Below are 24,690 nucleotides of genomic sequence, written 5' to 3'. Positions count from 1 at the left end.
ATTATAATGATCGTAAGATGTATTGACGTGCATATACCTAATAGCTCCTTTAATGAAACTAGACATGACAGCAATGCCTATTCCACTGCCTGAAACGATAAATATCTCAACGAATTCCCGCTTCCGTTTAAAATACTGAGCTACCATCAAAGTAGAACAATCTCTTGTCATACCCACACCAATTCCTGCAAGTAAATAAAATGTACAATTATTCTTGTACATATTTCTTGTCACGGCTTTAAATGTCAACAGCAATTAACTTTCGATGTCGTATATATATCATGATGTATGAAATCTTACTGTATAAAATGCTTTCATTAATTTATTTCAAGAGCGTATAAATTATTAAATACTTCTTATTAACGCAATTAATTATATGGCTATAACTTTTGAAATTCAAAACTTCCAACTTTTGATAGATTTGTGTAAAAACCAAAGCTTTATTTCATTTAATTTTTATATCTTATGAAATATATTTTTTGAATAAATTAATTGAACATTACTTTTTTATTGTTTTATTTTTAAAAGATAATAATTATTAAATATTTAAATCAATTAAAATATTTAATGTTGAGAATTTTGAAACTCTAATAAATGCTTTATCATTGGAAAAATGTAAGCTTTGAGATGTATAGTTTTTTAAATGTTGTACTCAGTTTCATACCGCTATAAATTATAATAATTAATTTTATTTGAACAATTAATTTAGTAAAACTGTTTATTTAATAACAAAGTTACAGTAAAAAAATATATATAAGCCTTATTGCCTTAGTTTAAATTTGTCTCTTTCAATATCTATGATATATGGTTTTTAAAATTTAATCATTTTATTTAGTGATATTGTTATCCACAATATTAAACAAATGAATTTCCCATGTGTCCTATTTATTATGTTACGTACAGACGCCGTCATACCTTTTCCTATTTAAATGTCATTTAAGATAAAATGTCTCGATTAAGGTCTGCTTTACACTTTAATTATTGAATTACTTTTATTTGTCATGTTATTTGTTTTATAAAGTATTACATGAATGATAAAATTATTTTGTTTAATTATCAGATAAACTTATTATGCCTTCAACATTTTAATTGTTTATTTTTGATAAAAACTCAAATAATTTGATTCGTTTGTCATGTAAATTTTTTTTTTTTTAAGATTTTCTGCGTTTAAACATTAAACTGAATATAATACCAAAAAAAAAAAAAAGAATAGTTTCACTTGATTATATAAGAGAAGTCATTTAAACTTACAATGAATTCAAATTTAAAATAATATTATAATTAAGAGTTATTGACATAAATATTTTATTTAGGTCTTTGTTTGGTATAAGTAACTTCGGTTTTTTAAGTAAAATATTGTTATACAAGAGATACTATTACATTGAAATTTCGATTCAATTTTATTATCTTTTGATAATACAAATGTATTTATCAGTATGATAGTTATGTTACATGACTCATGCATCAATAAAAAATATTATATAGTGTTCAGTAAGTTAGAAAACGGTTTTCTATTGTTCTCATTACTTGTAATAATTGACCTGTTTCCTTACTTTCAGAACACTCCGTATAATTTTCTAAACTTTGATGTTTTTCAACTGATATCAATATGTAAGTTATAATTTTTTTTATTTAAATACGTATATTAAAATTTGTGTTACATTTAAGTTATTGATAGGTTTATCAATTGTGTTGTTAATAAACTTTTATAAAATATTACTTATTTTATGGCGATTTTAAATTTGCCAATTTAGCTTTTACACGAGAATTTTATTTAAATTAGTCGCAGTTAAATAATGCAAATCAAGAGTATTCGTGTCATTATTCTACGATGTCTATAACTAGACTTGAACGTGGCACTGCATTGCAATTTTATGTAGATCATAAAGCTTGTTCTAGCCAGAAATTATACTTAAATAGAAGCCATCATAAGTATTTTATTTGACTATAAAGTAAATAAATTGCCATTCAAAATACTATTAATCCCATTTTATACATTATAAGGACTTATTAAGCTAGTTTTATTTTATAAGACTTAGGTTGTCTAATAACTACAAGAATTGGATCAATTTATAAATATCATATGATATTTAACTACATAAACATAAAAAATTTAATATCTTCGTAAGTAACAGTGAACAAAAAAATATTTTAAGCAAATGTACGAAAATATTATTTTGTGTTCTATTACTAAAAAACGTTTTTAAACGAAGCATTAAAAAAGTTATTCATCTATTCGAATACCGGAGATACTTTTGACTCTTTATGCTACACAAATAATCAGATAACATCTTTCAATTGGCACGAGTAAAAACATTTTTTCTAGAATAAAAAAAGGGTATCATTCATTCACTTGAACTAAAAAGTTTCGGCGAGCCCAGAAAAACAATCATAGCATTTCGATTGAAGTTTATAGAAAACTCGCTTGAAAGTTTTATTCGCATCTTGATTATGTCATGATAAAATAAAAAATAAGTTTAAGCTAGTTAATTTTCATTGGTTATACATATTTAATTTATAGTATTTTTGTATCAAATATATTTTCTAAAAAAATTAATATACTTTAAGGAATATATATTATGATTTTACTTTGTATAAATTATATAATTTTTATGAGCTATTTTAGTAATTATTAATAATTTAAAAAACTAAAAATAAATTTTTTATTATCAGCATGTTTACAATTTAGATGGTTATATAAATATAATCAAGTAATGTCATAACATCGCACGTTAATGAAAACTAAAATAAGCACAATATTGAATAAACTAAAAATAACAAATTTTCAGAAGAATAAAAGTTAATTGAAGGATATTTAATTATTTGTGCAAGTCTAAATTTATTATTAATGTTATTTGTATGTGATTTTAATTAAAATTTAGGATTAATATTTTACTCTACACAAATAAAAATTAAACCGGAAATTTTAGTCATTATTTAACAAACAGCAAATAAATTACAGATCATAAATCTTATTTTTTAAATTATATATTATACTTAATTGTTCGCTCCTAGTATTTTTTAATATTTATCTATTAAATAAATAAAAATTTCATATAAAACATTTTTGAGAAGTAAATTTTTCATTTTCTTAGAATAGAGTACTAAATACGAGATTATTTATAGCAATAAAAATATTAATATATTTATTCAATGATAATTCGTATTTCTTAATGTATAAAATAAAAACGGTATATGTTATTATTAAATATTTAGATTTTATTTTTCATTCTTGATTTATAAATCTAAGTGTATTTCAGATTTGGATTTATAAAATATTTTGTCATGAAATCACTGTCGTAATTTATAGCTATAAAAAAATTTCAACACTGTACCTTAGAGATTTATATTATATACAAGCCTCATAGAGAAATAGTCAAAAAGAATTGTACATACCGATTACAGTTCCATAACTAAAGAATAGTTGGTGAAATTGAGTGGCAAAACTGGTGAAGAGGCATCCTAGAGCTGTGATTAGGCCTCCCATGACGGCCGTCAGTCTTGTAGATTTCCGCCGGCAAAAGGCAATTGTTACCGGCGACAGCAATAAGGCCACTCCTGTTGACATAGCTCCCAGCCATCCTGTACACAAGTTAAGTTCATTAGTACCATAATTAGGGGAGACTGGGGGAACTACGGTCACCTTAGCAAAAATGTTTATATCTCTGGTTCTAAGACTTTAAATGTTATTATGTTATTACAACAAATGGATGCATAAACATATTGACTGCATTATGTCAAAGTCTCAGATTTTTAATACATAATCTTATATATATAAATATATAATAATTTTCTTAGCTTAAATTAAATTTCTTAAACAATTTTTTTCAGATAAACGCTGAAAACTATTTTCAAATATTTAAACGTGAAAACGTATTTTGATAATATCGTTCTAATGAGAATAAGGTTTTTTTTATCATTCTTAACCTATACATATAGTCATCATAATTTTAGATGCATGGATTTATTAGATAATGAGTTGACCGCCGGTATTACCCACTGACTACAGTTCCCCCATCACCTCTACCATGAATGTTATATAAATTCAACAACTACTATTATAAACATGTTTATGAACCCTAATATATATGCAATTGTAAAATTTAAAGCATAAAATCGTTTGCATTGAAATAGGAAATGATAAAAATCACGAGAATAATTTATAATTAAAACAAATTTTATTAATCATTTGCATTTAGTTAGTTTTTTATAATGTTAAATATAATTGTTAATCGGGTTGAGTTCTTCAACGGGTTTTTTTATTTAGATTAGCCACAAAAATTTGCCTAATAAATACTATTCTTAATTAAGTATCAATTTAAATACGACATGTAACAATAATGTGTTTACCATAATAATAGTTTATTAACATGTATAAATTGACCAACGTTCGAAATTGTCATATTGTTAGTTTTTCGTGTGGTTATTATAAATTATTAATATTTTACTCAATGATTACTGGTTTTTAATTAATTTTTTTTTATTTTTATACGAATCATCATAAAAATAAATAAATTCTGAATAACTTATGCACAATATTTTAATATGCCTTAGAAAAATAACTATCAGCTTTGTGTTGTAAGATTGTTCAACTGAATAATTTCATTTTGTACAGAAGGAATGATATTTTTAATCTTAAAGTAAATTTACACCGTGGAGATTGTAAGTATTTTTACCTTGATTATTAGTATTAAATAATAGAAAACTCGACGAGAGAATTTTTTTAATATTGTTACTCACAGTAAAAATTTAAATTTGATATAGATTTGAAAGACACAGTATTTCATTAATTGTAACCAAAATATTAACAATAATTTTTTTTATTCGCAACACGAAAATATACATAAAAACCTTCATAAGTATAAGGAAAATTAAGTAAAAACCAAAATAGAAAAATAAAATACATGAGTGCCTAATAATTATTTCAGAAAAAAAAATTAAATCGTAATAAGTGAAATATTCAATCAGGAAAATAAAAATATAAATTATACAGGAAAAAATGTTCAAATTACACTTTTCATAAGTGGGGATAGATTCAATGGATACTTTTTAACGAAAAAGAACCTCTTTTAATTTGGTTCATAAGCAATTCTCTATTACTAAGTTGCTTGTCTTCGAATCTGGAATGTGTATTTTTAATAACATTGGTATTAACAGATTTGCTTGTAATACCGTTCTTTTGATCATTGTTAACCTTAGATTCAGTATAAGCCTTTTTGTTTTCATTTTCTTTAATAATAATATGAATTTGTTCAAAAAATTTATGGAGTATAGAGAAACATTCTTCCACGTTAAAAGATTTCGTGTCCTCGCCAAAATGAGAAGCTAAACTTGTTATACCAACCTTCGTTGTTTTAAAATTATCATTAAGCACATCAATGTCCTTATCTGCTTGACAGATAAACTCTATTAGATGTTTTTTAATAACTTGAGAATAGTTCTCTTGTGCCAGTTTAGATTTAAAGTTTTTTATCTGGCGAGAACGATTACGAAGCTCAACTTCCAAATGTTCAAATGAAGTTTTTGACAATTTGTTCAATGGCGAACACAAACTCAAAAAACTAAAAGAATTATTTGTACATTTTTCAGCCATTTCTACAGCCAAGTGAACGAAGGTAACGTTTGGCTTGTTAGATCGAGTACCTATCAGTTTAGGCAGAGTACCCAACGTGAAACCGTTTGCTTCACCAGCATAACTTCCCTAACATAATCATGTTTTAATTAATAACTTATTTATTTAATTTTTCAGCATATAATACAATATTACATATTTTTTAATTTTTAATTTTATAGTTTCAATTAATAATAATTAATCTATAAGCGTAAATAATAAAATATATTAACGAGAAAATATTAAACAACTTTGTGTATACTAATAAACTGGTGTATTTTTTTTTTATATATGCCATTTGAGTATAAAATTAATACAACATACTAATGCGTATTGATTTCATACTTAAATGATTCTTATTATAGAGACATAAAAATATCATTCACACTTACTGCGTTCAATTTATTGCCTAAATGTAATACAACGGACAAAAATTGTGTCAACGATTTGTCATTAATTATAGTGGAACAGGTTTGTTGATAATTTTTTAATGTCTCAAGAGATTCCGAATATATGAAAGGCCACTCTTCTTTTAACATCGAAAGGTCGATCTTCCATTGATAACACGGAATTTCGTTAAGCTTCACACAAAACTGTTCCGCCTTGCCAAGTGTCATAATGTCTCCGCTAAATTTTTCAATAGCCTTTAAGTCAGCGCTTATGGGCAATATTCTTTTTACCGCTTCTAATTTTTCAATAGCAATCATAGTTCCATCCTCTAAACACTTGAAAAACTCTTCAGGCTTTGATTTTAATTGTTTTAACATTATGTTAATCGCGAGACTTCTCTTAGAGTCTAAAATGTTGGTCGCAGTAGATTTAAGTTTATCGTCTTGAATAGGCGATTTATAAGAACGCGGTTTTTCACCAAACAACTCCACAATATCTTGACAATCAATTGCAAGATGCAAAGGTTCCAACGTCGACCACAAAGAATTTTCAATATTTTGGTTGTTAACTTTAGTCCAGTTGATTGTTTTCGTTTTAACGATCGTGGGTTTGATTGAGGATGTGCGACAAGTAGATGGACATCCTGATATAATTGGGGGAGGTGTTGATATAGAGGTCGGTAACGGTGGAGGAGACATTATTGGCACAGGAGCTAGGGCATGATGTTCTGTGTTGACTGATGGAAGTGGTGGTGAGCTAATTTTCGACGTACAAGTCGACGGTAATGTGTGACACGAATTCAAAGTGAGTTTTTCTCCGGACAATTGATTTTCGTGATCCTCTGGCAACGATACTGGTTCTAACTTTTTTAATGTAAGTTTTTTTCGCCCGACTGATTTACTTACTTGAGAATTTTGTAGAGGATCTGGCGAAGCTTCCAAAAACACGTATACAAAAATGAAAGCTTTAATGTACACATTCGAAGTACAAAAATATACTACGAACGATAATACTAATAAATAGAAATGGTCTTTTGGAATCAACATTTTCACACAGACAAAGTGTTGTAACCTTTTAAGTTCCACAGATGATGAATTGAAATATATTCAGAAAAAATTTTATAGTCAAAAACACAGAGATTTTGTCTTAAACGTTAAAACTTACGAATTTTTCAACTCAAGTGACGATAAAATCTTTTGTTTATTACGTCGTTGCATGAATTATCGTTTCCATAGTAAATATTTTGACCAGTATAAATTAAATATAATAAAAATTAGTTATGTATGATGAAACATATACAATTTAGTAAAAAATTTTTATTGTAAAGGATTTTTTTTTTTTTACAAACATAAGAGTATTTAATTTGATTAATTAGCCAATAAATTTTATGTTTCTTCAAAAATTGAAAATTTATTATCATAAGCATATCTTAAATATATTGCAGTTTATTTTGAGTAATTTTGAACTCTATTAAAATAAATACATCAAAAGTGAATATTGTATAGCAAAATTACAACAATAAATAAAATAAAATGAATATGAAACTGTTTAGTGAAAAATCTATTAGAAGTTTCTTGAAATATTCTAATGTTTTATACAATAATTTTTATTTTTCTTAAGTTATGATTATAAAGAACATAGTATTAATGCTAAATATTTAAATTATTTTTTTTGTTTTAGTATTAAATGCACGCAAAACATAAATATTAGCATTTAGTATTTTAAGTAGTGATGGGAATTATCGAATAGTAAGACTATCGAACTATTCGATAGTCATTCAAAAAATATTTGAATAGTAAAAATATTTGATAATTACACAATATATTCGAATAGTTCATGCTAAAAATAAACTATTCGGTTGTATGTATAAACATAATTCAAAAATTCCCATCATTAATTTTAAGATTAGTATTTTTTGACTTCTTTCAGTTCTGTGCGTTGAATAGTGGTGGCTGACAGGGTTTTAACCCCTTCTCCTTTTTCGTTTAATTATTACTATAAAGTGTGAATAATTTTAGTGCCAGTGTTAGTCATTGATAACCTATTAAGGCCATCTATTGAAAAAAGTAATCTCCGCATTAAAAATTTAACCAGAAGTCTCCAAGCTTAGAGTTACAAACTAGCACAAAATAATTATAGTAATTAATAATTATAGAAATAAAAACGAATTGTTTAAATGCTAATCTTTATAATAAGAGGAAAATAAATAAGTTAGTATTTATATCACGTGTGATTTATTTATAATTTGCGGAAGTTTCATTTTCATATTAGATGTACATGAGGGTGGCCAGTTATAATATATACCCTCAAACTAGAATAAAGTGGCTTATAGTAAAACAAGGACTATTGCTCATCTATTTTAAAAAATGACATACTTTTATTTTATGTTATTTGATACTATCATCTAGCGATCTCAATAATAAATGTATTACTGATAATAATAAATGTATGATGATGATTTGCCAAAATGAAATTAATAAGTCTGTGATATAATAGTAAAAATCGATATAGTTCATATAGAGTTTTTAATAGTAAACAGATCGTTGTGAAAAAATGGTACTGTGATTTGCATTTTATTGGGTTTTTCGTATGGGTTCAATGAAAAAAGGTCGCCTTATACGAATAGAATTGGTGTTTTACGGACAAAATAATAGTATATCCAAATGGCAAATAGTAATAAATAAGACGCATAGCTTCCTAAATTACTGGTAAAGCACATTCATAAAACTGAGACGAAGCGGAAGGAAAAGGATTAAGGGTTTTATTTCTAGCACTATTTTATCATCGTTGTCATTGGCCACCTCCGTTCTCGGTTCGCACAAATTTCGACCCTATGGCACAGCAAATGAAAAATGTTTTTTTTTCTCAAAAACCCTTCTGCCTGATTTCGTTGTCTACAAATTTATGACTTACACTAGTAATGTAGTAATTCGGTTGTCTCGAAAACGCCCGTAAAAATACTTTGGTTTAAATGGCTTCACACCAACAGCCAAGTGTAAATATATTTGTTGTGTACGGAACATAAGATAAAAAAAGTAGACTTCAACATATCTACGGTGTCTATTAATCACATTATTTTTATGATAAAAGCTGTTTTCGATGCTTTGATAAAGTACATCGACGTGGTGCATTTAGTCAGACTTCCTAACGTTTCGTTCAGACATCGAGATATAATCTTCATATAACAGCGTCGACAGCTCGAACGGAAGACAATTTGTTTGTTGAAAATAGAATTCAAAGAATAAAAAGCAACGAAGGAATATTTGGCGCTCTTTAAATTCAATCCGTAGAAGAAAAACTAATTAAAGCAAACAACGGAAATCGGATAATTCAGAAGTTATACGACTATAGACAACATTCAAAGGACAATAAACGCGTATATTAACGTTAGAGATAACCGTTAAAGACTTGTTATTTTTCAGTAAGCTCGCGGGCAGCTCTTAATTTTAACGAATATCTTCGGGCTTGTCTATTAACAGAATACGTGGGTAAGTAATTTGTTTTTATTACACCTGTTTCATCACGTTTATCTATGGTATTTCTTTCATGCTTATTCTTTATGATAGTCAGTTATATATATATATATATATATATATATATATATATATATATATATATATATTTTGACTTTACGGATTTCTCACAAATTTTAGAACAATTTTTCTCAAGATATCTAGATAAACTACTCGGTAAAAAAGTCTTGATCTCGAAAAATGAAAGCCGAGTTATAAAAGGTCTAAAAAATATTTTTCAAACATCACTTCACTACTTTTTAAGCAAACACTGTTATTAAATTAGAGTGGCTGCATTAAAGTTGTTCCTTTATCAAACAACTTTACCATGTTTTCAAAAGTAACACGATATTTTGTAGGCGACCGAAAAGTTTTCAAACGTAAAACCCACTTGGTGGCGATGTGTACAGCCCGTAACAAATTTCATTCCCAAATTTTCCGAACTTTTTTTATTTTAAAATACAGACATCGAAAAAGTAACAAACTATTATCTAGTTTTATTGGATTCGTCATATTGCTTGAATAAAACCAACAAGTCTAGTTTCAAATGACTTAACTAATTTATCTAAACTTATAAATCACGTATAGATAACTGTATTATAAAAATCATTTAGATTCTTAATTTTAGAACATATATTTGGGGTGATTAATGAAGTCGAAAAAATAATGAGCGTGGCATCTATATAGTGTAACTTGTTTTTTAGAATTGGTATGAGGATATAACTTATTGATGTTTTTTACTGCATGTTTTTACAACTTTATATGATATTTATAAATTTGACATGTGTTCAATTAACACCGATGGTGATAATAATCGATTCGGTTGAAACCAGTTTTTAAGTGCATAAGAATAGTTGTGTATTCGTGTGTTTCATATTGTAATATGCTATTACAACGTGCATAGCGGCTCGAGAGTAAAATATCAATACTAATGTTTTGATCGTGTATCGTTATCTCGAGTTTGTTTTAAATGAGCGGCAATACCTAACATCGATTTTATTCATCTATGAAACAATAAAGTTAGATTTCTCGATCTGACTAGCCCCCGGAGCTGACAACAGCCGTTGCTCTCAACCGGGTCAATGTTTTTTTTTTTTAAATAATTGTTTTAAGTATAAACCATGTCTTGAACGCCCGAAAGGCTAACAACTGCAAACAATGTGCACCCGTTTTAATATAACTACAACCATTATTTTTATTATCTATTTCGTTTAATTTAATAGTATGAACTGATATTTAGCATTCCTAAGATTACCAAGAACACTCATACATAGGAATTTGAGCATGTAAAATGCGAACGGGTACGGAAATGATCTCTTAACGGGATAAAACAGGGTACAATCGAAAACTAGTGCGATTTTTAGCTCCATTTCCTCCGGACATTTTCTGCCTGAAATTGAAATCTGTTGAAAAAACTAACACTTGTCATGGAGGCAAATGAAAATCATTGTTATTGCTGTTTTCGTTATTTTTTCCCATCAACTGCTTTCACGCCCAAACGAAGAGACGGAACAACTTGCCAAGAATAGCATACTACACGTTCAGTTCTGATCGTACGTAGTAAAGTTTACTGTCAAACTTTTTTATTTAATATTTGTTTACGATTGTTCGCATTCATTTTATAGTTGTACATGATTAATTTTGTTTATCATATAAAGACTTTCCAATAAACAATACACGTGAGTTTATAAAAATATTAATTATTTTATTGGAAGAAATAAATATAATTGTTTATATTCATTCAATCGCCTTGTAAAAATTGTTCACGACTGAATATTTCTGACTTCTAAAGATAATTTATTTAATAACGTGATATAATGTTCTTTAGCATAGATAAGTATAAAACTTTGACACTATTGAACATTTAATTAATTTAATTTATCAAACAAATAAAACAATACTCCAGTAAAAATACATAGTGTTAATCCAAGTTATCTTTTGTACTTAACCGTTCTGTGATTACAATTTCAGTTTGTTAAAAATTTTTCACAAATTTATAGTTATGGAAGTTATGCTTTTTACCTCGTATAGGTAAAAAGCATCGATTTCGCCTGTAGAAAAATGAAAGCGGCGGAAAAAGTTTGCCAAAAAATTGCATTAGAGTAAGTGTGTGATTTTATCTCATTCGATTTATAGCATTTTCATCTGGATGCTACGAAAACATTCTTATAATAATTCTTGTAGATTTTTTCCGCCCTTATATACTGTTTAATGTCCACTGTTGCGTAACGGCCAAATCATAGTGCTGTGTAATAATTTTTAGCTGAGACGGTAAAACTTTCGTTGGTATAGTGTCAAAAAACGATATTTGTGATTTATTTGGACATTAACTTCTATGAAACTCCTTTGTATGTATGTATATAATACTTAATAGAAAAACTCATTCAGACCATTACAAAAAAATAAAAAATCACACATACTTTGTATTATATGATGTATGCCTAAATATGCAGCTTGAGACAAAACCGCTAATGGTGGGAAAAGCTTGAAAATAAAAATAATAAATTTATGCGATAAAGAAAAAAATGTTCATGTCTACGGATTAGAGAATGAAAAAATAAATCTAAACTGGGTTTACTAAACTTTTTTCCTTTACAATTTTTTTCCTAACTATTTAGATAAAAAAAAATAAAAGGAAAATTGATAAGCCTTTTATAAATTAATATAATAAGAAATAACTAGGACAATTTTGAGATTTCAGAGAGCTGGGCGTGTTATCAGATCTTTTAACGACACATAAAATGACACAAGATATGATGAATTCAGACAAAAAATATTGTTTTCCGTTACATCCATTGTGATGGAAGTAATGAAATTATGATGCCTCTTCTAAGCACATTCAGTTTCTATGCTATTAAAGCTAATGATGGAGCCACCAAGACTGCTTTTTATCAGGCAACATTTTAGCAAAATACTCTTTTTTACTATAATAGCACAATTTTTTTCAGTTCAGTAAAAGTTTTCAATATCTAACACAGTGTAACGATGATAAATAATTCGACCGTTTGAATTCAGATATTAAATGGTACTATAAAAAAAAAAACGGCCGTATTAATGTTATTATGATAATATTTGAAATTTCAATTTTCGTTACGACACGAACAGTTGTAGAAAAACGAATGGATGTGACAGTGAACTAAATAAAAATAATTTAAATATAAAAATTTAAATACGCACGCTGAAGGTAAAAATAATAAAAAAATGACGAATTTTTCTTCTTGGAATTTCATAGGAAATGGACTTTTTTTTTATCAAATAGAAGTTTCTATTTACAAATATATTGCTCTATCAAACAATTAAAAACGTGGTATATATTGTTGTTAAAAAGAAACAATGAAATCCCAAAAGTAGTAGTTTTTACCCTAATATTTTGTAAACAAATGTGTAAATATTCATATAAACATATCAATATAAACAAATTAATATGTAGATTATTTTCGCTATTCTTTAAAAATGAATTATTTTATCACTCTTATTAAGTTCACACGCGAAATATGATATTGAATAACACACCTAAGCACTTATCTGAGCCATGTAACACTTTGAAATTGTATAATAAATTATTATTTATACCTAATTGCATACAAAATGTATTCTCAAAATTACAGTGAACGTATAAGTTTTCCAGTTGTGTTTAATTTTGGTAAGGTTATTGCAACGCTCTAGCGAAACTATGGAAGTTTGGTCGACTAACTGTTGTCTAATTTATACTCGTGTGGTAAAAAGCATTTTTCATATCCAAATCATTAAATTTCGCGTCATGTTAGAACGCGTATAATATAATCAAATTTAAGAGAGTATCCTTAAAATTTCAATCTGAGTATCATAATACCCTTAATAGATGTGCATTAAAGTTTTACCGCCTTCCGCGAGACTAAGTTTCTTTTCACTGTGCTCCTGTGGTGCAATTGTTGTTGCAGGAGGCACTGAAGACGTCTTAACACAAAACGGTTATTTATGATAGTTCTTTGCTCTGTAGAACTGAACGTCAGCTGCATAAGGTACTGCGAATAAAAACATTTACAATGTTTTGTACAAATAAACTGTATTATAAATAAATAAATCAAAGAACCAATTAAAATTTTTGTTAAATGGAGCTCAAAGTAATTATTGCTTTTAGTAATATACAAAATGAATAGTGGTATATTAGAGATTATTTAAAATAAAACATGTGTTTAAAATAATTATTTAAAACTTAACTATATATAGAAATATTTGTCTCCAAAAACGACAAAAATTACTTAAAGTTCACGTTTGTGTATTTATTGGGATTATCATTACCAACGCTAAACATATAATGACACCACGACGGAAAAAAAATTCCTTATATACCCAAGTGACGTTATCATTTAGTGATGTTATCACCTAAACGAATGTCACGTTATGCCAGCTTACACAAGTTTAATAATGAATTTTGGGGGTAGGCCAATCATTTAAAGTATTATTATTTTTAAACATTTCTATTGACTCTCTTAGATTAAGTTCTTTTTAGTTATTATGCAACATTGTTTCCGAAATACGTATACAAAATATTTTAATTATTTTTATGGCTTTTTAAGTTAAATACTGTTTTAGATTTTTTAATTTTAAATTACTATTTTTAATTTTGAATAACACTAGATATGATCAATATTTATTTTCTTATTGTAGATTATGTTTATTCTATTTTATTGATTCAGACCGAAACAAAATTGGTTGAGATGGACTAGAGATAAATTTATACAATAACTTTTGTATACTAAGTATTTCGAGATTTATGCGTAGGATACAACTCTTTATAAAAAATTTATAATAATACGGATTATATGAGTGCTGTTATTATTTTGTTTGTAGTAAATATTTATAAAATTTAATTAAAACGTCAAAATCTATTGACTGTAATAAAAACAACAATATAGTTGGAACGAGTTTTGAAGAGCAAAATTTACGTGCACAGCTGTCCAAAGTAAATTATTAATATATTTTTCGGCCAGTAGCTATTAATCATATGTAAATAAAATATTATTTTATTTTCGTTGGTTTTCGTGTGTGTGCTTTAAATGTCTTATTGTTTTACTCGTTTGAGTTATTTAAAGAGGCGGTTTTTGAGAACTATATTAATCATCGCAACAACATATCATAAACCTCAAGTGTTTATATCAAATGTGGGTGGGATTTTATTCAGCCAGTGTCATTTATAAAGTCGAAAGAGTTCAGGTATAATAACGGCTTTTCTATAACTATGACATTACTAGAAAGTAATGAGTGTTTATCGGTTTAAAGGTGATAATGACATGGGTCACAAAGCTAACCTATGACTTACTTACGCTTTCGTCTAATATCTGTTGTTAAGTTTCGCGTAGCGAATTATAATAATAATATGACTCAATGGAGATGATCACAAACATCACTGTTCGTGAGCTCAAGGTCTATAAAAGTGAGATCATTAGACATTTTTGGTGGCGATAACACTTTAGGCTAAGTAAAATTCATTAAACAGATGGTATTGATAACATAATATTACTGAACTATACGTATGCGTAGAAGTCAGTTTTATATCACCACATCGTTGTTCTTATATGGACTGTATTGATTGTATATTTATAAAATATCTATTGACCAACTCAATTTCAATGCCTAAATCCAAGTACAGAAAAAAGATTTCTCTTATTGTAGCTAATGAAGTTTAAAATTTCTAATACTTCTTATTTGAAAACCACCTATTTTTAATTAGACTATTTTTGTAGTTGATTAATATTAATTAAACGCTTATAATATAATTGAAATATGATAAAGCGCATTAGTAAAAAATTAATGAAAATTAATAGTATATTATAATATAGACTGTAAAAGTGTTCTTATTGATTACATGTATTGTAACAGCATTACATTACTAATTGTTTGGAATCATTTTTTCACAATGAAAATAATTTATTTCTCTTTCAGGTGAAAAATTCAGTTCAATTTATTTTAAAAATAATACATTTTTTATTTGTCAAATTTAGATCAGATAATCGTGCCTATAATTGTGAAGTTAAATCCAACTAAATAGACATTTTAAAATAATAAAATCTTTTCGAGAAAATTCTAAATACGTCAAATTTATTTCACAGTAAAATGTTTCTACAGTTCTGAATTGAAATATATATATTGCAATAAATTATTATAGTTATTATAAAAAGAAAAAATTCAGTTAAAAAGTAAACATACATAATTTTTTGTAGGTAAAAATATTGTCTGAATAACTCTTAACAAAAATATTTAACTTAAAATTATTTTATGAATAAATCTCTATACGTTAACGTATTAGTTAGTCATTTTTACACTGTCTATTGAAGATGTACTCGATAGAACACTATTTAAATTTATATTTACTTGTTAAAGATTAACTGAGAGATATTTACAACATTTTATTAAAATGATCAAAAATTATATAAAAATTTATATTAGTAGCATTATTTCAACAAATAAAAAGTAATAACTATAATAGTAATATTATATTACTATTATAGTTTTTACTTTTTATTACTAATATATATATATATATTATTTGGTATAAAATATAAAATTAATTTATATCAATACTTATTGTATGTTCAAAAACACTAATTTATTAATTTCTTTGCCACACAACGACTTACCGACCGCTGTCAAATGACGGCGGGACGTTAGATATTATTTATTCCTTAATCTGTTTACAGGTATATTATATTAGCGATATAAAATTATCAAACTAAAGTAATTCAATTTGTTTTGACGTTTTAAAGTAGTGGTTTTAAGTTCAATGCACAAATGAGGAGAGATCACATCAATTATATTTAATTTTCCGATCGTTATTTTTTCAATGGCACATTTATCCATCGTTGAATAATTACTTAATTATAAATACTATTCTATTGAAAATCAATTGGAATTATAGCATTCATTACCATAATTGTTGCTATTGTATCATTCAACAGCCTACAGCATTTTTCAAGTAGTGTATCCGCAATAGGTGTAATGAGGAATAGTGTGTATAGAACGCGTTCACACGGTTTATTATGCAGTGAAAAAATGACTATCCTTACAAAGAGGTGACACCGAGTGAGGATGAAGAAATGTTCAAAAAGAAAGATAATATTATTGGCTTAAGAAATACTGGGAAGAAATAGTACAGAATATGCACCGTGTAGTTGTGCGAGATATTCCACTAACTATTTAGATGTGTCTAGATTGTAGGCTGCCGATATTTGACACAAGAACACAAAAAATAAAAAACTGGTCTAACCCCCCAGGGTATCCGCTTTTGAAGTCGTGCTGTCCGTATTTCAGAATTGTATTCTATAAACCAATGCATGCCACCACTGGTCGTAGATGAAACGTTTATCTTGTCAACAGAACCACCACATTACTGGACTAGCTTCTAGACATTTTTCTATGTTATATCGAATTAAAAATTTACAATTATTTTAAAGAATATTTGTTTGCATTTGCTCACTTTATATTTTTGAAAGTAATAAGTTTTTATCGAACAAATAAAACATTTTAATTATGTAAAATCCCTTTATTGGTTGATTTTTCATCACTTTCAAGCAATCAAATAAAGTAATAAAGTATTAAAGAAGATAAAAAAAAAAAAATGAAATTGTAACATAAAACCATAAGTATATATATATATTTAAATTTATAAACCTGAAAGATTTTTTTTCTTTTTATTAATTCTTTTTATTATATTGAAAGTCATTTGAAGTAACGCTAGTTACAAGCGTAGAGACTTTATTATAAGTTTTAAATAGCGTTTATTAGATAAAAAAATTAAATTTAATGTCAAACATAAAATTACTGCACATTATTTTCATTTATTTCAAAAGTTTTTCTAAAAATACATCTAGGTTCTATTACTTAAAAACATTAAAAACAACTAGACTGAAACTATGGACATTATGAATTAACTTTCAGAAATATCATTTCTAAGAACGTTTTAGAGGTTTATTTTTGCTGTAGTATTGTAATAACAGTGAGTACAAAAAAAAAAAAGAGTTGTTTTAACTACAACCAAATATATAAGATAGTCATAGATCAAGTTGAGGTTCTTTTGAATTTACATCAACTTCGTGTTTAGTTCAACTTTATGGGGTGGGGGTGAATTAATAATAATTTTATCAACTAAAAATAATTAGCGCAAACAATATTTGAACTTGGGAGTTCGCTATTTCCAACTAAAAAAAATATTTCTTGTTATACTCAAAATAATGTGTCCATTTTTATCTATTGATTGATGATGATATCTACCTATGCGAGATTAGAATTAAATTATATTAGTATTGATAATATGACTAATTATACAATGTAATAATTCTAATAGTATTAGACACAAACACTTTTTAACAATTTATATTAAAAAAAATGTCAATTTGTATCAGTTTTTTATTTGTAAACTTAAACATAATGATGAGAAATTAGTATAAAATCAAATTGTAGTTTAGTTAAAGAGTAAAGTATATACTCTTTTATTTGAAAAGTTCATTTTAACAATGGCTACAATCATTTATGTTAACATGAACAAAATTGAAAATAACATATATAATATAATAATATTGTTATAATATAATAAAATATTGTATGGGGGCGATTGCACTACACCCTTCCCGTAGAAACGTGCCTGCGTCAACTACAGAGTACCGTTGAATTGAATACATAATGTTGAACATTAATACATTTCAAAATAAGAAATATAAAAAATTATAGTAAAAATATCAAGTCTTTTTGATTTAGCTCTCGCGTATTTAAATTAATTTGATTCCAAGTTTAACTACAACCAAAACTCAAAACATATAATTCACTAATTTTCTAATTATATTCCGTAATTTTAATTAAAAGAAACACTCCACTAGTCCTTAGTGAAAATATGCATATCACTGTGTACGACTACAACCATACATGGCGTTAAAATACCTTTTTTTTTTTTGCGTGTGTTAATTTGGTAATTCTTGAAGTGTTTCAAAAATTATTTTCGTAGATATACATTATATTATAAATTTATATCATTGCATCAATTATGAAAATCCATATTTTAAAGTTTCTTTTTTTCAAAAAACTATGCTGAAATTTGTTTTATAAACTATCTCAAGTATTCTATTCTCAAAAGAAACTAGTAGTACTGTACTTTTGTAGTGTATAAATATTACATGTATTTTAAAGATTGTTGAAAATAAAAAATTTCTTGAGGCAATTAAATATAAAAAAACCTATTTCCATGTACAGAAAATGTAAATTCTTTTATCTATCTTAAAAATCATGATACATAATTTTAAACACATCCCACTTAGAAATTAACAACAGATACATAATTGCATCAGTACTGGTAGTTCTGTCGTAGTAGCGGCTACCAGTACTGGACCAATACAGTCGTATGTTTGGTATTATTACCGTACTGACAGATCAGTACTGGAGATTTTGTATTGTCAGTATTCTTTCAGCAATTGTAGCCAACTACCGACCTCTAATACTGGATCAGTACTATCAGACAGGACGCCAGCCAGTACTACTCTAGAACAGGTTAGTCAATAGTTACAAGTTACAGACAGTTACCAGGGCTGTACAATACTTTGATTGTTGTTAATACTGGTCCTAATAAAAATTCCTGTTTGGTATATAAAAAGTTTAAATTTCATTGAACAGCGTTACATTTGTTCATTAGAAAAAAATTTAATTTTCCCATGTTTATTACTATTAAATGTTAATCATTTTCTTTGTTTACAGCATTGTATTTAGTGTTACGATTGTCTGTATAGTCAATGGCAACTACTGATCGAAAATAAAAAATTTTATTTAAAAATGATAATGAAGTATAATATTTGATTTTTATGCTTATCATTGATCAGCCCACAAAATCAGTTTATTATTGTGTTTACAACTGTCGTTAATCTAAAACTTTTACCGTGTACATAAATCCCGACAAATAGTTTATTGAATGTTATAGAATTTGTTCTGTTATGTCATTGAACATTATAGAACGCTTGTTGTTTTATTAATTGAATATCAGTAAGTAAAACACAATGATAGAATTACAACAATGCTCAGATTTTATTTGATTAATTAATTTGACTGGAGTTATTCCCACGAAAGACAGTAACAATTACGTCGTCACATTCATTGGAAATAAATATAATTGCACCATTGATGATTTGCAAAGTAGTTTTCCGGTCCTGAGGCAATCTGGTTGAAATCAAGTGACGTGCCATAGATTGTTCCATGTGAGACGAATAAAAAATATTCAAGTAAAATGGCAATTGCGATCGCATTCATACGCTGTAATGATCGTGTATCCTAAGTCATTATATTTTCATCGCCTTGCAACATTTGTCTTACTTGCTTCGCCGTTTCTCTAGTAAATAAACTTCAAATCTCCGTGATTGACTATTATAATTCCCATAAGATATGCATCTCCCGTGTAATTTTTTATGTGATTGGTCGTTCTAAAAGAGTCTGTAAAAATCGGTTTGGTTAGAACTCTGAATGCCAATGGACGCGTATTTTGTTGTATGCCTTTGGCGAAGGTGTAACGACGGTTTTGTACAAGATCTGAGTTTCAAGAGGTTACTAAAGTAAAGTCGAATTTATCGAAAATCATCGCCTTCTCGTAGTTGTTGGCCCGCAGCCCAATATCTTTTAAATTATTAGCAGAAAGACTTGACATTGCTCGAATAAAGATGAAAACATTTAAACACAGTAAACTTTTCTTCCCTTTTATGTATTAATACTTATATTGATACAATCTCTACTGTTGCTTTATTATAGACGTATATTTATTTGTATCAATCCGATCGTATTGCCAAAAATCGTCAATTATTTACACATAACAACTATAGAGCTGTCTTATGCTTTAAGCCTACTTAAATTTAAGTTATTGTAATGAAACAGTTATTAACAAAATAATAATTGATCTAGTCAATAATATTATTCAATACATTTTTTTCAAGGCAATCAAATAGGAACGATTCGAATGTAAAGTTGTAAAAGTTATTTTCGGTGGTTTTAAAAAAAAATGTATATATGTATAGGATCCTCCAAACCCCTCCCATAGGTTACATTGTGAATTGTTTTTATAATTTATTATTATTATTATTTTTTTTTTTTTTAAGTATACATTTTTATGCGACTTCGGTATTTTTTGATGACTAAAAATAAAATAAATGTATAAAGTACAAGAAATCATGATAAACTTTAATTTCAGGCTGATAAAGACAAATTTTACATATCTAATATAATAAAAATATTGCTCTTAAAAAGGCCAATATTAATTTTATGCGAAAGCAGCAGAACAACCACGAAATAGTTGATTTTATAAGCTTTTTTAAAAGTATACGAAAGTCGAGAGAAGTCGTATTTTTCGGTTAATAAAGTTGTATAAAGTTTCAAAACGATAGCCATTAACAACCATTCAAATTTTTTTTCCTAGTCGTGTGCACATTTAAATAAAGAGATCAATAACCTCGTTTTTTTTAATGTTCGTGAGTAAGTGTCGTTGGAAAATAAAGTTGTGAAAGACTTATGTATTCGTTTTGGCATAAAATAAGATCGAAAGTTATTTATTGTTGTTATCACTTTCCAAGAGTGATTCCAAATATTTGAATAGAAGGAATTTGATATACAAATAACAAGCAAATCGAATTCAGAAATATTCAATTAAATTACAAATATCAAATAACAAAACCTACGTAATTCCGCGTAAAACATGTCTACACACAATTTTTGTTTTCCTAGTCCCTGAATTTATTTGTTTTATAAAATGAAATCAAATGTTTACATCTTGGAGTTATTTATGTGACAAGCACAAACATTAGCATAGAAATTGAAAATTCGAAAAATTCGATCTCAAAAGTATCCAGAAACCATTAATCAAATGTTATTAAAATAGCAATCAAATTTGAATATTTCAATGTCAATATTCAATGGCTAACTTTGCAGGTATCTACTTTGAAAATTTTAAATAAATGACACTGCAAACACAATGTGTTTATGGGTTACTAGTCACGTTATGCGGCAAGAATGTGTTACGGATTACTTGTAAATAATTATTATTTTTGTAGACTTTAACCTAACACCGACCTATACAAATTGCTGCTAATAATGTATCTAAGTATATTGTAGTTTCGAAGCAAGCTCGAATAGCTGTTATTAGTGAGCCAACGATAATGTTGTTGTCTTCTAGTTAATCTTGACGATGGGCGTGTATGCACACACACAATAAATCATCGGACAAAAAACACTGTTAGTAGATAGAATCGAACCACCGAATATTTATTTATGTTTTAATAGGATATTATTACTATTTTTCAACGGTTCCCAATCGATAATGCCATTTTCGTATAGTATGTACAACTTTTCTAACAATCCGGCACTGATATCAATCTCTCACTTTTCGTTCATTATTCCAGTAAAACTAAATATATAGAAAGTCTGGAATTCAAACTTTATTAATTTTTTTCTTTTTGGTCATACAAACGGTCTAAAATATTCTTTTCAAACAATTCATAGTTATATTAATATTTTTGTTTGTCGTAAATGATAGAAAGTCGCAATGAACGAGTTCCAATGACTTCACTGTAATAATATCTATTGTTTTACTTTTAGACAGAAAATTAACAATTTTGAACGTTAATTAGTTTTATTAAAATTATAGAGGAAAACTTGTAATCCAAATTTAAAACACGTGTATGCAAAATGTTTGCGGGTGTATTACTATATGGCTAAAACTTTAAATATTCATTAAGATCTTATTATATGTCATTCCTCATTTATTATTTATGAATTAATATTGTTCGCTATAAAATAAAGACCTTTTTTTTGTGTGCGTTAATCACCTTAACTTAATTTTTAAAATCACTTTTAGTATTTTCATCCACATTTTTAATTCAGAGTATAATCTTGTAGAAAATATCTGCAATATTGTATGAGATAATACTCAATTTAACGATTTGTAATGAGATATTTTTTAATGAGAGAGATTAGTAAACATTATGTTGTCCGATTTAAAACGATATTAAATTATTTTTGTATTTTAATAAAATCAATATGATAAATATAGAGACCAAGATAAAAGTTTTAATTTAATTTTATTGAGTTTATAATCAAGATTTTATTATGAGGTATTTCTAGATTGAAGGTATAATGAAATAAAATTGTTACTTTGAATAAATGAAAAAATATAATCTTAATTTAACTTTCGTCGTACAATAAAATGGCTATATACATAAGGTGATAAAATCATACAGCCGTTAATTATGCGTAGGCTTGTACATATACTCATCAATGTTATTTAAACATTTATGCAAATGCGCTTGTTCCATAAAATATTCAAATAATTTTTACTATCTATATTATAATCATCGTTTATGATTTGGTATTAGAAATAATTTTCACATCTAATATCACAGTTAATAACTTGAAATTCTACGACTAATTGTAAATTGATTTTTCTACATCTTAAAAACATTATTATAAGTTAATACATTTTTAGCATGATTAAATTCCATCAATTAATGTAATGTTCATAGATTGATTTTATTTTTATGAGTAGTGGAATCATTAAGGATTTCGAAACTTATTTAAATAACATTTCTATGTATATCACTAAACGGTTAAAAAACAAAAATCTTATGTTTACTTACTAAATAAATAGATTCAAAACCAATTTCTTATAATCAATGAATATACATACCTGAAAAAAAATTAATAAACAATGTTAAAAGCTGATTTTTAATACAACGTTTTATAGTTGTACAACGGTTTTAATTTTCGTTAAAATAAACTTTAAATAATTGTTATAAACAATAATTTATTTAGAAGGTATAGGCTCATTGATATTTTGTATTTATCATACATTGTATGATCAAACTGTGGTTTCGACATTGATATACCTTATGTCTATACAAGAGTTTTGGCTAAGTTAATATCTCAGCCGACAGTTTAAGGCCTAAACAGATTACCTGGCATTGTGATTATTCGTTAATTTATGTCACAATAGTATAGTTTATAATAGTCGAATATCATAACATTACAACTCTGACGGTAAATAATACACAAGTAAATATAATTGCAAATAACCCATTTTATTTTAATCACTCGAGTTTAAAAAAATGGAAAAGAGTTTATATCGATTGACGAATTAAAACGATGAAGAAACACCAAGTGGTATAAATCCTAATAAATATAAACAGAATTATGTAAACTTAATGCGAATTTCAACTGAGAATAATCAATTGCTAGAATAAAGTTAAGTGTGATCATTTAATATCCGTATGAACTTCTACGCAACTATTTTTAAGTATTTGAGAATTCTCATTTTTGCTATCTACTTAAGTTTACGCTTCAGGTCTACGCTTTTAAGTTGTGGAGTTGTAAACTAATGGTCATACGCCCATACTGAAGAGCCAATTATCGCCATAACAAACTTTCCACTAACTAGTATATCTGGAAAAAACTCATGTTGGAAAAATGGATTTAAAAATTAGTATACTTTCTATACCACTTGAAAGCTATTAGAAGGTTTTTTCAAGATAACTAATATTCATGATCAAAGATTTAAATATGTTTATAAAAATGTTGCTTATATTCTATCAATTTTCTTATAATCTAATTCTACTTATAAAAAAGTAGACAGTAAAATATAAAGATATGTCGGGCTTCCACTATTCTCGTTATTACGATTAAAAATAATGATCTGTTTACTAAAAAGTATATTAACTAAATGATGTTGCGCTGCATTTAAAAAGTATATTAACTGCCAACTAAAGAATGCGCTAAATATACACAGCGAATATCTAATTGTTTTGTTTTTAAACAAATCAATCTTCGTATAGCTATAAGAATTGTATAAATGTGTCAAAAGCCAAAAATATAAACACTAAAACAAGGAGAATGGAATTTAACTAAAACAGAAAAACACAAAGACAATAATAATTTGCGCATTATGAGATGGCGTGTAGTTTTATTGAACTGATTTCATGTTTTAACAGATGGACCAAATACGATTAAAAAAATAAAATCTCATCGTCGGTTATTACACAGGTTGGGCTATTTATTTGGACGTTTTGTCATAGCGCTGAGTGCTGATGTTGTTTAATAAGCATTTCGTCGGTCTATTACCAGTTTGCCGCACGTCCACACGCGGTAGTATCTGTCAAAAGCGATCGCGGATGATGAACTTGTGCTGCT

At 26.9% G+C, this 24,690-nt stretch overlaps 1 protein-coding gene across 8 annotated transcripts in view; it reads right to left on the bottom strand.

Annotated features, from left to right (window-relative positions):
• LOC126903050 (monocarboxylate transporter 10-like) overlaps positions 1-24,690 on the bottom strand; it is a 174,636-nt gene that overhangs the window by 2,770 nt on the left and 147,176 nt on the right. For all 8 annotated transcript variants that reach the window (XM_050680979.1, XM_050680975.1, XM_050680978.1 and 5 more), the window contains 2 exons: positions 3,397-3,582; positions 38-185 (listed from right to left, as the gene is read on the bottom strand). In XM_050680979.1, the coding sequence (XP_050536936.1) occupies positions 38-185; positions 3,397-3,582 (334 nt within the window). The remainder of the gene's footprint in view (positions 1-37; positions 186-3,396; positions 3,583-24,690) is intronic.

Source organism: Daktulosphaira vitifoliae, unplaced genomic scaffold, assembly GCF_025091365.1.
Source record: "Daktulosphaira vitifoliae isolate Bord-2020 unplaced genomic scaffold, ASM2509136v1 Scaffold_3, whole genome shotgun sequence".
NCBI classification, from domain to species: domain Eukaryota; kingdom Metazoa; phylum Arthropoda; class Insecta; order Hemiptera; family Phylloxeridae; genus Daktulosphaira; species Daktulosphaira vitifoliae.
This window is presented reverse-complemented; position numbering and strand designations above follow the sequence as displayed.